At 41.5% G+C, this 13,556-nt stretch overlaps 1 protein-coding gene across 1 annotated transcript in view; it reads right to left on the minus strand.

Annotated features, from left to right (window-relative positions):
- Positions 1-13,556, minus strand: part of LOC147748878 (lactoperoxidase-like) — a 1,319,638-nt gene that overhangs the window by 149,094 nt on the left and 1,156,988 nt on the right. Inside the window, exon 14 of the mRNA XM_086964410.1 lies at positions 5,139-5,353. Within this exon, the coding sequence (XP_086820536.1) occupies positions 5,139-5,353 (215 nt within the window). The remainder of the gene's footprint in view (positions 1-5,138; positions 5,354-13,556) is intronic.

Here is a 13,556-nt window from a genome sequence, read left to right on the forward strand (position 1 = left end):
CAAGGTTGTGAGACCCTCTTCACTGGATACAACCCTACAGCATCTTCCTCTTGTAACTTCCTGCTTCTTTACAGACCTCTACCTAGCAATGCAACATTTCCAGACACACTTCTAGACACTGTTTCAAACCTTATAATACTACAATCCAACCTATGCATTCTGGGTGACCCAAGGATTTGATTTGACAAACCCAATTTGCCTCATCCAAAAAGTATCATCACTGGCCTAGATGCACTGAACCTACATCAGATCGTCCACCAATCCACCCACATTACCAGACATATCCTAGATGTCATTTTTGCCAATGCAGAACTAGTTACCTTTCAAACAATAACTCAAGTAACATGGTCAGACTACCATTTGCTTGTATTCCAACATAAAACAACACAAAGCAACGCATCCATAAAACAACTTATGTGCGTCCACCCATTGACCATGGAACAAACTCAATTTGGAACACTTAGAAACACCACAGACATTCAATACAGATCTAGACAAAATACATTCCGATCAAAAACTATATGAGTGGCTACAGGAAGCTTTCGACATCCTAGTACCACTAAGAAAAACACAACAGAAAAAATAAAACAGGCACCTTTGAGACAAACTGAACTAAAAGAGATAAAACAACAAATTAGAAAGCTGTAACGTACCTGGCCATATCAAAACAAACTTCACCTACACACACTTAACAGATTATACAAGTCAGAAATCAAAAAAGCTAAAAAAGATACTATTCACACAGAATTCAAAATGCTAAATGCACTAATCTATATCTCTCCCATCATTTACTTTACCTCTACTCTGACTCATCTCAAACCTCCTTCTACTACTCTCTCCAGTGTACTACCCTATTTCCCACCCTATACCTCTCTCAATATATCCTCTACCCCCACTCTCTGACTCGTCTCAAACCTCATTCTACTACTCTTTCCATTGCATTACCCTATTTCTCAACCTATACCGCTCTCTCAATATATATTCTACATCCACTCTCTCACTCATCCAAAACCCGATTCGACTACTATATCCCCAAAATAACCCTTTCTAGACTCTTACCTCCTCTACCCCTCCTTGCATCATCTCATATTTCTTTGACTATTCATATCTCCCAAACAAGCCTTTCTAAACCCTTCCCTCTGACTTTCTCCCTCTCCATCTCTTCTTTACTCATCCAAAACCTCCTCCTTACTGCTGTGAGCTAAAAAAACACTTTTCAGACCCTATCCTCTTCTATCCCTCCACTATCCTTTTCAATCTAAATAACAGAATAACATCTCAACTGCTCATATTAATTTCATATTTCCCTATACTAATTCTACACTATTCCTGTTTGGGTTCCTGACTTGCATGGTACCCGCCGAAGAGTGCTTCGACACCTCATCGGTGTAAAAAAGCGCTATATAAATGCAAACTTTTCCCTCTTCTATCTCTCCACTATCCCTTTTCAATACAAATAACAAACTCACATGTCCACCTCTCAAATATTAACCAACACTAATTCCCCACTAATCCTGTTTGGGTTCTGGAGTAGTGTGCTACCCACCAAAAAGTGCTTCAATACCTTATCAGGGGTCAAAAAGCGCTATATAAATGTAAACCCTTCCCTCTTTTATCACTCCACTATCCTTTTCAATCCAAATAACAGACTAACATGTCCACCGCTTAAATTAGTTTAATATTTCCCTATACTAATTCACCACTAATTGTTTTTGGGTTCTGGATTAGCACTATATAATGCAATTATAATTACAAGAAATGTACGGCTGTCTACGGTCACTCTTATCTTCCCAGGGACAGGCTATTGGCGTAAGGTATGTAGAAACGCTACGCCCAGAGAAGACACCGACAGCAAAGAGAACGTAGGAGAAAAGTTAAGTCAGCGAAACGGAAATCATAGATCTAGAAAGCAGACAGGTGAGCCCTGGTCCCGCCCAACCCCAGCTTTAACTCTGGGGCCATCATGTAAAGATATATGTCTACAGAGTGAAATAAGTGGATATTTTCACACAAGTTATCATTTAAAAATCGTACAGCTGATGATGCTCATCTTTACAAATATGAAATAAGCCACCTTTATGGAACAAATATATATAGTTAGGCAGTTTTATACGATGCACATACCCAGAATGCAAACTCAATTTTTATTTGTGCTTAGATTTCCTATAAAGAAAGTAGATGGTGAGGATCATCTGCTAACTTACGTTGGTGCAGCAACATATACATATATGTTTTTTAAATGTCTCATTATGTAGACACATGTCGCTCTTCTATATATATATCACAAGGTCTTTATAAGCTTTCAGACGGAAAGCAAGCTGTCTGCCTGAGAATACTCATGAGGGCGATGTTACAGCAGGTTAGAATCAGGCAAACATCTAGTTAAATACACTCCGCCAAATGAAGAAATAAAAATGCTATCCAAATTTGATCGCTTAAAGTTGTTGCTAATGTGTTCGAGCGGATGTTCGCTAACAGCACGCTCGGTTTGGAGCAAACAAGCCACTTTAGTATTAATTAATGGGATGTGAGGCACATTTTGAGATGTTACAAAATAAAACATTGTCCCCATCAGTCCCTGCCTCAGGCTGTGAGGACAGGGTGACTAGCACCCACAAGCTAGAGTGGGAGGGGCTGCAAAAAAATATATATAAATGGAATGGTTTATATATAGAGTAAGTGCTTATTCGCCATTTGATTAAGGGAAACGCTGTGTTTGTGTTGGATCATGGACAGAAGCAGCGACCGGCATGCCGTCTGATTAAGGGAAACAATACATTTGTGTTGAAGGGTGATGGGAGAGTGGAAGCAGCAACAGGCGTAAAGAAACCTCTTTAAAAAAAGTTCCCCAAAACAACAGATAAAGAAAGTAACCGTAAGGAGATTGTGCTTGGCCGATGCACCTTAGCCTTGATTGGAAGTGAAGTCTCGGCTGCATGAACGTCATAGGAGGCCGCAAAGAAAAGCGATGCAGGAGTAAACCATTGTTAAGTAGCAGGTCTTGCAGAGCGCATGCGTGCTGCCCAGGCTCGGCAGAAACAAAAGGAGACAAATACAGTTGGGTAAGCTAAATACTATCTCTTCTAAGATGGCCTAACCAGGATTCCCACTGAACAAACCTTCTATATACACTGTTTGTCACAATCAATGACCAACACCAAAACCATTGCCTACTATGGTAATCTGCAAGACTACATGTAACAAAAATATCTGTTTCAGTGGCGTAGCTCAAAATGATGGGGCCCCCATGCAGAATGTGTTGAGGGGCCACTGAATCTTGCATATTTCACGGTTGTACGACGGTACTATGCAGGTAAATACATCTTATGCCTTTACCATGCATTTTTTACCGTGCATGTTTTTACCACAAATATGTTGTTATAACATATGCCATTACCATGCAATGTTTTTCTATATAAAAACAATGTTATTGTGGGGGTTGCAAAGGCATGCATGTGGTAAAAATAAGCATGCAAAAATGTGTGGTAAATGCACTAAGAGGTAAAAACCTTGTTGTAAAGGCTATTTCCCATATTTCACAGATATTAATTGGCCTATGGCTGAATGGGGCCCCGTAAGGATTGGGGCTAAAGGGTCAGTGTTACGCCCGTGACCTATCACTAGGCTTTAATATAGAGTAATAACAATCCAACCCTAAATGCCCATTGAAATTAACATAGGCTTTGCACAATAAATGTCAGTCCAAGTGCCTTTATCATAGCGTTTCATAATAAGCAGATCAAACCTGTTGTCATGATCATTGGCATGCCACTATAACCAACTGTACAGAGTATAAACTTTGCTGCAAGCCAAAAACTGCAAAACAAGTAGAATTTTTAGTTGAAGCACACACATTTGGCCCAATGAAATCCTATAGTCAGGGAATCAAAATTATAGAGCCTAAGCACCTCTCTCTGAAAGCTCTTGTTGTGGATCACATAAGGTCAGGCGACCGTTGCACAGTTAGCCAGTCTTATGAATCCATGCAGATTAATACAGCCCGGGCTCTCAAACACAAAAATACATGCTGAAGTCTTAAATTAATGACTACCCTCCTGCCATCTGTGCTGCTGCCAGAGAAAAACAAACAGCACAATGTATCTAAATCACACTTTCATAGGATTACAAGTTCTTGTGTGTGTCCCTGTAAGTTCAGGCAGCTGGATAAATAAACTAAATAACATAGCTGCGTTAAGGACAGGCACTTTACTTTTTTTGTAGAAGTACACAACTCCCGCCCAATCAAAACAGGTACCACTGGAAATCAACATGTGAGCAAACAAAGCCCCTCTCCTGGTAGTGCTTCTTAAAGCCTTTTTTTCTGGCGACAGGTGCACTGTCAAAACAGACCTAAAAACTGGAGGCTCCTCCAATGGGAGCCCTGGAAAGCCATAAGTGGCAACTGGCGCAACTTCTGCAAGATAGCTCTTCACTAAGGATTTGTTGCATACCTCCATATAAACGTTTAAAGGGAGAGAGGCTAAATATCGCAGTCAGAACCCTAGAGAACACCTACTACACATGATCATTAGTAGTTAATCTATCATTGATAAAAACAACGCTAAATATTTTATAGAAATACCCTCTCTAAATTTAGGTCATCAGTTTTCTACGTAATGGTACATTACGTTTGTCAAATAAATTCATGTTTTGACAACATTAATATTCATTCTGTTTGCTCTGCAGTATTTTTATGAAGCTTCCATTTGTCATTGAAGCTCAATGAGTGTACGTGCAAAGATGACTAGACCTCCTACATGAAGCGTAGCAATTGTGTTTATCTGTTTTTCGCGCCCCGTTCTCCTTGTGTTTCGTATCTGCTTTCCTCACATTCAGTCACTCGACTGCTTCAGTTTCATATATTGTCTCTCCTTTCACTTCATTAGATCTCACAATTTCATATCTTCTCATTATCTCTCAAACTATCTCTAAATACTATGTCCAATACTTCTGTAACTTCTCATAATATTAATATAATATTTTTCCCCTAAGGTCTTTTCAAACCCTTAAACAATATATTCTGTCAACTTTCATTTGGTATTCAACTGTTGTGCTATATAATTGATCTCAGATCTAATTTTCTCACTAAAGTGCAATATCATATAATACTGAAATCATTTTCATAAGGACTAGTTTACCTTTTGGTGGTGGTGTCGTTTCTGCCCAAGCTGACAGATCAAGTTCATTTAAAGACTTGCAGCTCACAAAGCCCTGTGGGTATTCACTGCTAATGAAGACATTTCTTGGGACTTCTGTGAGACCACTGTTGTCACAGATGATCCGTGAAAGAGAGATGGTACTGAGAGCCAAGCGCTGCTTCTTGCTGAACACACCAGGATTCTGCCACCATAATCTGCAAAGTATTTGGAAGAGATCATTGATAAACGGTTCAGATTACTTATGCGTGACCCTCATTACAATAAATTCTACATTTGCTTGACACAGTACTTATCATCCCCAATACATGACCGTTTAAAGACCAGACAATGTCCTGGTAAGAAAGGGAATGTAAGGACTCTAATGGGAAAGAAGCAGACTCAGTATAAAGCAATCTCCCTTCAATTAATTTGTGCTTTACCACCTGATGAAATATAAAAGGAGTGAACTGATTACACTCTACAATGCCATGCATGAGTAAGCAAAGAGCCACTGGAGAAAACTATGAGTTTATTGGGCAAATCTAGTCATCCAGAGGAGAAAAACTACATCTAAAATATCTCGAGCAAATGTCCAATACAGACAACGAAGACCCCTTAGTTGCAGATCATGTTGAACAATGTTTGTGCGGGTGCATACATTTCGGTATTGCCATGTTTGCCAAGGAGACATCTTGCTTTTCAACACAAAATGCAAATATTAGTGCTGCTTATATGGCACTGAACGTGACCTCCTGAATAATTCTATTCTGCAGAAATATGAACTACAACCAAGAAGCTCAGTTTCACAGTGGTGGTGACTGGGAAGATGGCAGCATTACCATTACCATAGTGGCCAAGGGATGCCCATTAGAGAGTAGTTTGAAAACCAGATGAATCACAGCAGTCGAAAAACCCTTCAGATAATAGGACATGTTTGCAACCTAATATTACAAGCCTGTGAAGTGAAATGTCCTTGCAAATCAAGGACCCGCTTAAAGCATTCTCACAGTCTGAATTAAAACGTTAGTTCCTGCACCTGGATTTGAAAGGTAATTCCTAGTGTTCATGCACTAATCCTTCCCCTAACGCTTCATATCTGCCTACTGGATGGCGTTTCGACAGTAGTGAAAGGTAATTGTTCCAATTTTTTAATGTGCAACATGGTATACTTTGCATCTCTACATGCCATTAATATCTGTCTCTCAGAGAGATCGTATGAAGAAAACAGATTGGATGTGTTAATATAACGCCACAGCATGTGGCCTGAATGCAAGTTTTGAAGTGTCCAGCTTAACAAAACAATTGACCAAAGGTGAGACTGTCCGTGTTGTAAAATAGACATGTCTTGTTGCATTATGTCAATTGCAGATGATACAATGTTGCTCAATGAATATATCCTAGAGGGTAATGTGGTCAGACCTATTGATCTTAAACCCCTAGGCATTACTCAGGAATCTGGACTGACATCCATTAGTGTCTGAAGGCTAAACCAACCATACCTTCCAATTCGGGTCTAAGGAATTGTAGGAGCCATTGCTTATCATGACATCTAGTGTCCCCTCAGTGTATAGTGTGAACTGCTGCCAGTTTTCAAAACGTGCCATTGTGGGAATATGTGATCTGTTCAAATTCATCTTGGCTATTCTAAGACAGGAAGTTTGTTGCACAGTTTTGCTCAGGAAAATCATTTGATGTGGTATAAGGCATCCTCTAAACAAGGCTTTGGTTCCCGGACTCTGCCAATCTTTCGTTCACCAAACATACTTAGTATCTATTGTATCTTTCCACAATTCTAAGCCCTGTACAGACAGCTGGGATAGAAAAGAAACAGAGTATATCATCTTAGTGTTTGTCAACATATTTTTCTTTGTAGTTGTAGGTGCAAGCCTGTAGAAGTATGAAGCTGGGTCTGATGTGTCAAAACCAGAAAAATAAGCAAACTGCTGTGAAAATGTTTATGAATTACTTTTTGGTGGTGTTGGACAGTGTTCCCATTGGGAGTAACAGCATGTGGGATACTTGCTTTATGCAGAAAGTGATGAGCATAATGTTGGTAACAGAACAGAGGGGAATCTTCATTAGTTAGTAAAGCTTCCTTCTGAATTTCCTGTACTGTAGCGAGAGAAGAGCAATGGCTGCCCAGGATGCCACTTGGCCAACTGTTGAGAATCAGATACATAATGTGGTTTGATCAGATCAATGGAGACAAACCTTTTGTCTCATCAACTGGCAAGAGGCGGAAGAAGTACAGTTCTGGTACCTTCAACAGCCATGACGGGTGCTCCATGTGATGGAACACATTAATTTTGTTAACTCACCAGTTTTGATGTGTTTTGCTTGGACTTTGCTTTGTCTGTCCTGGAAATCATTTCGTTCCTGTAAAACAGCCAAAAGCTCATTGATGTCAAATGGTCTGTCGGCCGCCACTATGTCGACATTGTCGAGGTCTGGGACCCACATTCTCACCCCAAACAGGACTTCATATGGAGTACGACCACCCAGGGATGTTCTTGGCATGTTGTGAAGTGCCCTCTGGAACCCATATAGGTGATGTATTCGTGCTGTTAAAGACTGCTTTAAGCAACAGTCAGAATGTAGTGTGTCAATTGCATATGTCCCGATGAAGACATGCACATATTTTAGAATAGTTCAGACGTTAGCCGACCGCTGTGACCATACCCACACAAATCTTGAGGATGAATTTACTGCCACCAAGATGTACTTGTAAGCCCTGACTGTTTGTAAAGGACTGCAGTGATCCAAATAAACACAAGCCAGAGGATTGCTTGAAATCAATGAGGTGTCTGGGGTAAACGTGCTATGGTGGATCCCATCATCTGCTACCAGATGCCACATTTGTGGAGGAAGTCCTTGGACTGTTTAGTAAGACCAGGCCACCAATAGCACTATTTCAATAATGAAACTTTAGCAGTAATCCCTACATGTGCTGAACCTAGTCCCTCATGTGCAGCTAGTATTAATCCCAATCTGCGATCAGTGGTTGGTATAGCTCTATCTCCAATCCTGGAATTTGAGCATACGGCACGTTTTGTGCATCTAACTTGTAGGAGTACTTGAATAAAAAAAAGCATTTAGGGTGGTGTGTGTTGTTGCACGCAACATTGATAGCCGCCATGATGTCTCTGTCTCTTCTCATACGAGAACAAGTGATTGCAGCAATGGTAGCAGTACGAACTGTTGCCTTATAGGCTTCATCAGCCATGGAATTCCCTGCAAGTAAATGGCAAAACGTTGATGACTCAACATATGTATTACATGAGCCTGTGGCAAGCAGTCTTTCAGCTTTGCCACAGTTCACAAAGTATCTTGTACTTTAATATGCAACCCTTGGAATCTCGAAATCCATTCTGGCCCCAGTAATAGAGGTATTCGGTTCGGTTCAAAAACTTTATTCGATTCAAACAGAGAATCATAAAAGTATACATTTTAAATTACAAAACATGATTACAATTTTAATTTTAAAATGAACCATCTAAAATTACACATTAAGATAATTAAAACATAAGTTGATATATTCCACAAGTCATTTATCAGGATGAAACATACAGACAATAGAACCCGTACTGATCACCTTAAGTCAGCAAGTGTTATTTCACAGAGTATTTATAATTGAATGGCCATCATACAGCAGCAAGTAAATACAAGTTCCCACGACGATGTACAGGTCTAAGGCCGAGTTAGCCATACCGTTTCCTAATCAGGAGTGACACTCGTATAAAGTCTAACATGGCGCAACATACTCCAGAAGATGATAATGATAACAAGTAGTCATAACCTTCTTTATAATTACATGGTTGCCGCCCCTTCAAAATGGGCTTAATAAATCTGGTCCTTGGTTCCTTATATAAAGAACAAAAGAGGACAACATGTATGGTACTCTGACTAACTTTGTTATTACAAAGACAAGGGGGCAGCCTCTCACACCAACCCCCTTGTTTAGGAAAGGCAAAAAGAAAGTGCAGAATGTTTAGCCTGAACCTTGTAGGATAAAACCGCCATTGCACATGGGTTGTAAAAATTAAGTAGAACTGGTGCTGTAATTTAACCACACATCCTGTTGACCTGACCAAGGAAAATGTGTGTAAAGATTTCCAGTAACTTGTTTTAATTTGGGCTTTAATGTCTCCCTGGATATTTTCAGGATTGTCATAAACATGACCCAGGCCTATTTTATGTAACATGTCACTGACATATGACAACCAAGGGATTTGCTTTGCATTATCAAGGCTCTTACAGTCTTGGAGAATATCTCTGGAAAGCTGGAGGTCCTCAGATAGCCATATTTTGCCCCATAATAAAAAGGGCGAGAGGCGAATGATATCACTCACATAACTCATTCCCATTTCGTCATGACAGAAACTATTCGGTGAACCTGATGGAATTAATAATACACGCTTTAGGAATTTGTTTTCCATGACCTGTATCGTGGCAGGGCTTTCAGTCCCCCATACCCCTGCCCCATAGGTGACCACAGACAGACATTTAGATCTATACAGGGTTTTTAGGTGTGCGACCGGTTTTTGACCTAGCTTACCACAAAAGCGGAACAGACCTTCTATGGAACGACTGGCACTCTGAGCTCAAGCCTTCATTAGTGGGGCCCAGCTCAGTTTGTTATTAAAAAGGTTTCCCAGGTAATTAAAATTATCTACCTTTTCAATGGTAAAATTATTTACCATGAACTTCCTAATTTTTGACCCTTTTGGACCACAGACCATTGCAAAAGATTTTGCAAAGTTTACCTTCAGATCCAGGTCCAGCATGAAGGTATTAAAGGCGTCAAGACAATTCTGCATACTATTTCCTGTAAGGGTCATTAATACCGTGTCGTCGGCGTAAGAGAGCATCGGGATACTCCTGCTATTTACCTTTGGGAAATCACAGCAATGGTCCAACAAGTACTTCTCTAGGCCATTTGTATACACTAGGAACAAGAAAGGCGCCAAAATGCAGCCTTGTCGCACACCCTCGGTTGTGGGAATAGATTTTGTTTTTTCCCCCCCTGGTCCGAACCTTATGGCCACAGTTGTCGCTTCATGCAGTCTGCGAAGCAATGTAACTAAAGGTTTCTCAAAGCCCATATCATCCATCATTTGCCAGAGCTTGCTTCTACAAACAGTGTTGAATGCACTTGAGAGGTCCATGAAGGCAAGGTGGATGGAGGAATTCCTTGCCTTCGTGTACTTGCCTATAATTAGTGCCAAATTCAGACACTGTTTGACCGTCCCCTTTCCTTTTCTGAACCCATATTGGGAGTTCACGATAAGGCCCACCGAGTCTGCCCATGTTTCCAGTCTGGCCAAGATAACCCTTCCCAACAATTTGCATGATGCATCGATTAATGATATAGGGCGATAGCATCGGGGGTTACACCTATCACCCTTCTTAAAATAGAGGTATTCATTATATGACTGTACACAATAATATGAATCACACACTATAAGTGTGGGGAATCCGTATTCTGCAGTGCCAGTATCAGGGCCTTGAGTTCTGCCACCTGCGCTGTACAGTCCCCTAGGGACTGTGTATGCATTTTTTTCCAGGATGGAACTTGAAAATCATGAATGCACCCCTTTTCAATTGTGCATGCTGTGGAATATTGGTGCTTAGTCCCTAAGACTGCTCAGGAACCGTACCCAAAAAGGATGATTTATTCAGGGAGGGCACCATCCTAAGCACGAAACTCAGTGAAATAGGCTACCCCTAACACCTGGTTAGAAACTCTATGAAGAGAGCCTGGTATAATAGCCCAAGGGAACAGATCTTGCAGACATAGGCCAAACCCACAATGGACAAAATTGTATGTGTCACCACGTTCTGTCCAGACTCTGAGATAGTGAACATTATCAAGAAACATTGACCAACCCTCTTTATGCCTTCATATCATCTCTATCCCCAAGTTGTCAAACCTCTTGTCATCCATCATGTCACCACCCACGCCTAATTGTCTTAATTCTACTCATTCCAACATCATTGCCCTCACACACACCTTACACACAATTGCCCCCTGTCTACAACAAACACTATCGACTTTCTCTCACCCTCCCCTTTAGAGATCCCCTTCTCCCCTATAACCCTGACCATACACAACATCAAACGCAACCTCTCTTTATTGACAAAAGAACTCTCCCAACTTAGAGAAGATCCCTAGGCTCAGGAACCCGACTCTCGCGTGCAAATGCCCCCCCACCCCAACCGTAAAATACCAGCCAACTTCAATCGTCACCATTGGAATACTTTCCCCTCCACAACGGTGTGTCTAGGCCTTGCCGCACCTCAAACCACCTCTCCCCATCTGACCTCCCCGCCCTATGCAATTCCTACCATCCTAGTACTTCAGTCAACAACCAACCTCCCCCGTATTCCTACATCCCGGTCATTCTAGGGACCAACAGAATTCCCTCCATTCCGGCCTCCCCCAGACCCCCTCCTCAACTCACCTTCATCCACTCCTGCCCTCCCTCCCAAAATAACCCAAATCCACTTGCCTGCATGCTTGTTAACTGCCGATCCGCCGTCCGACACACCACTGAAATCTACAAATCTATCCTTAGTGAATCCATTGACATTGCGTTCCTCATGGAAACTTGGCTACATGAACACTCAATGAGCGTGCTTGATCTACTCACCCCCGGATACTCTATCCTCAGAATAGACAGACTTGACAGAATAGGAGTATGACTGGCCATAATATTCAACAACGAACTTCAGCTCTCCCTTGTTAATAACTCGGGCCGCTCCACCTTCGAATACCTTGAAGCTGAACTTAAAATTCTAGGCGCCCACTCTATTTGTTTGCATACTTTCTACCACCCTGCTGGTGATCCACACCTCTTTATTGATTAACTTTATGACTTGATTACACAATCCTCATTATCCAACTCAAAAAATCTCTTCCTTGGGGACCTCAACCTCTACTTGAATGACACCAATGATTCCACTACCACCCTCTTCAACAACCTTCTCGAGATCAATGACCTCAAACAACTTTGTCCGTCCCACACCAAAGGAGCCATCCTGGATGCCAACATTACCTACAAAGACTTAGCCTTCCTGACCAACATCATCCCCATTGACTGGTCCGACCACCACCTCACACTGTTCACCATTTCCATCACACCGCCTACCCTCACCTCGAAACAAATTAAAACTATGAAATGGGCCAGAAATCAAAAACGTATCCCTCTTGGAGAACTTTATTCCAAACTGCAAGCTCAACTGGTCCTCATTCCTCTCTCACAAAACATAAATGAGCTTACTGATCACTTTAATAAAGCCGTCACGGATGTCCTAGACCAATTGGCCCCTCCATAACTTTAAAACTCTAAGAAACATCCCTTCCAAATCTTGGTTTAACCTCAAACTTAACAACGAAAGACGCTCATTAAGACTAATGGATAGAACCTGGAGACAGCATCCCTCCCACTCTAACCTGACACTCCTCAGATCAGCTAGATCTACATACAAAAAACAATTTTTTTAATGAAAAGGCGTCCTTTTTCCGTACACAACTCAATTGGGCCAAAAACAGACCTAGAGAACTGTTCAACATTATCCAGCATCAAACCTCCTCAGCTCCGCCTAACCCGACGGCCTCAACCACTAAATGGGAAGAAATAGCCCACTTCTTCTAAAAAAAAAATCGCCCAAATAGATCAATCCTTCCACTCAACGCAGATCCCAACCAACTCCCTACATTTTCCTGACGTCTTCTCTAATTCACATTCCACACTCCTGACACCCCTTCCCTTCATACTCTCCCCCTACCTTACCTCACCCTAACCCCTCATCAAACATTCCTTCTCCTATTCCCTCCCTAAACTACCCCCCACACCTTCCCACCCCTACTCCTCTCCTACCCAACCCCCCAAACTCACAATCAAAAAACAATCCCTCCTGACATAATTTCCTCCCTGTAACTGAGTATGAAGTCCACAGCATTATTACTAAAATAAAACCATACACCCATACCAAAGACCCCCTCCCTTCTAACCTTGTCCAAGACCTAAAGCACATCTTCGTCCCATCCCGGACCACGATCATCAATACCTCCCTTGCTATGGGAAGTGTCCCTAGCTCCCTCCAACTTGGTAAAATCTCCCCCATTATCAAAAGCGCTAATGCTGATCCTAATGACTTAAAAAACCTCCGCCCCATCACTAACCTCCCCCTTCTTTCTAAAGCCCTCAAAAATTGTGTCTTGCTCCAATTAGACAAACACATCGAAAAATTCAACCGTCTGAACTCCTTACAATTAGGCTTCAGAGAAGGCTGCGGCACTGAAACTACCATACTAAACACTTGATAATGGTGAGACAAGTCTTCTTCTCCTCCTCGATCTCTCTGTAGATTTTGACACTGTTAACCACTCTGCCCTACTTAATGTGCTCAATGATC

Source organism: Lissotriton vulgaris, chromosome 1_1 (genome assembly GCF_964263255.1).
Source record: "Lissotriton vulgaris chromosome 1_1, aLisVul1.2, whole genome shotgun sequence".
Lineage (NCBI taxonomy): Eukaryota > Metazoa > Chordata > Amphibia > Caudata > Salamandridae > Lissotriton > Lissotriton vulgaris.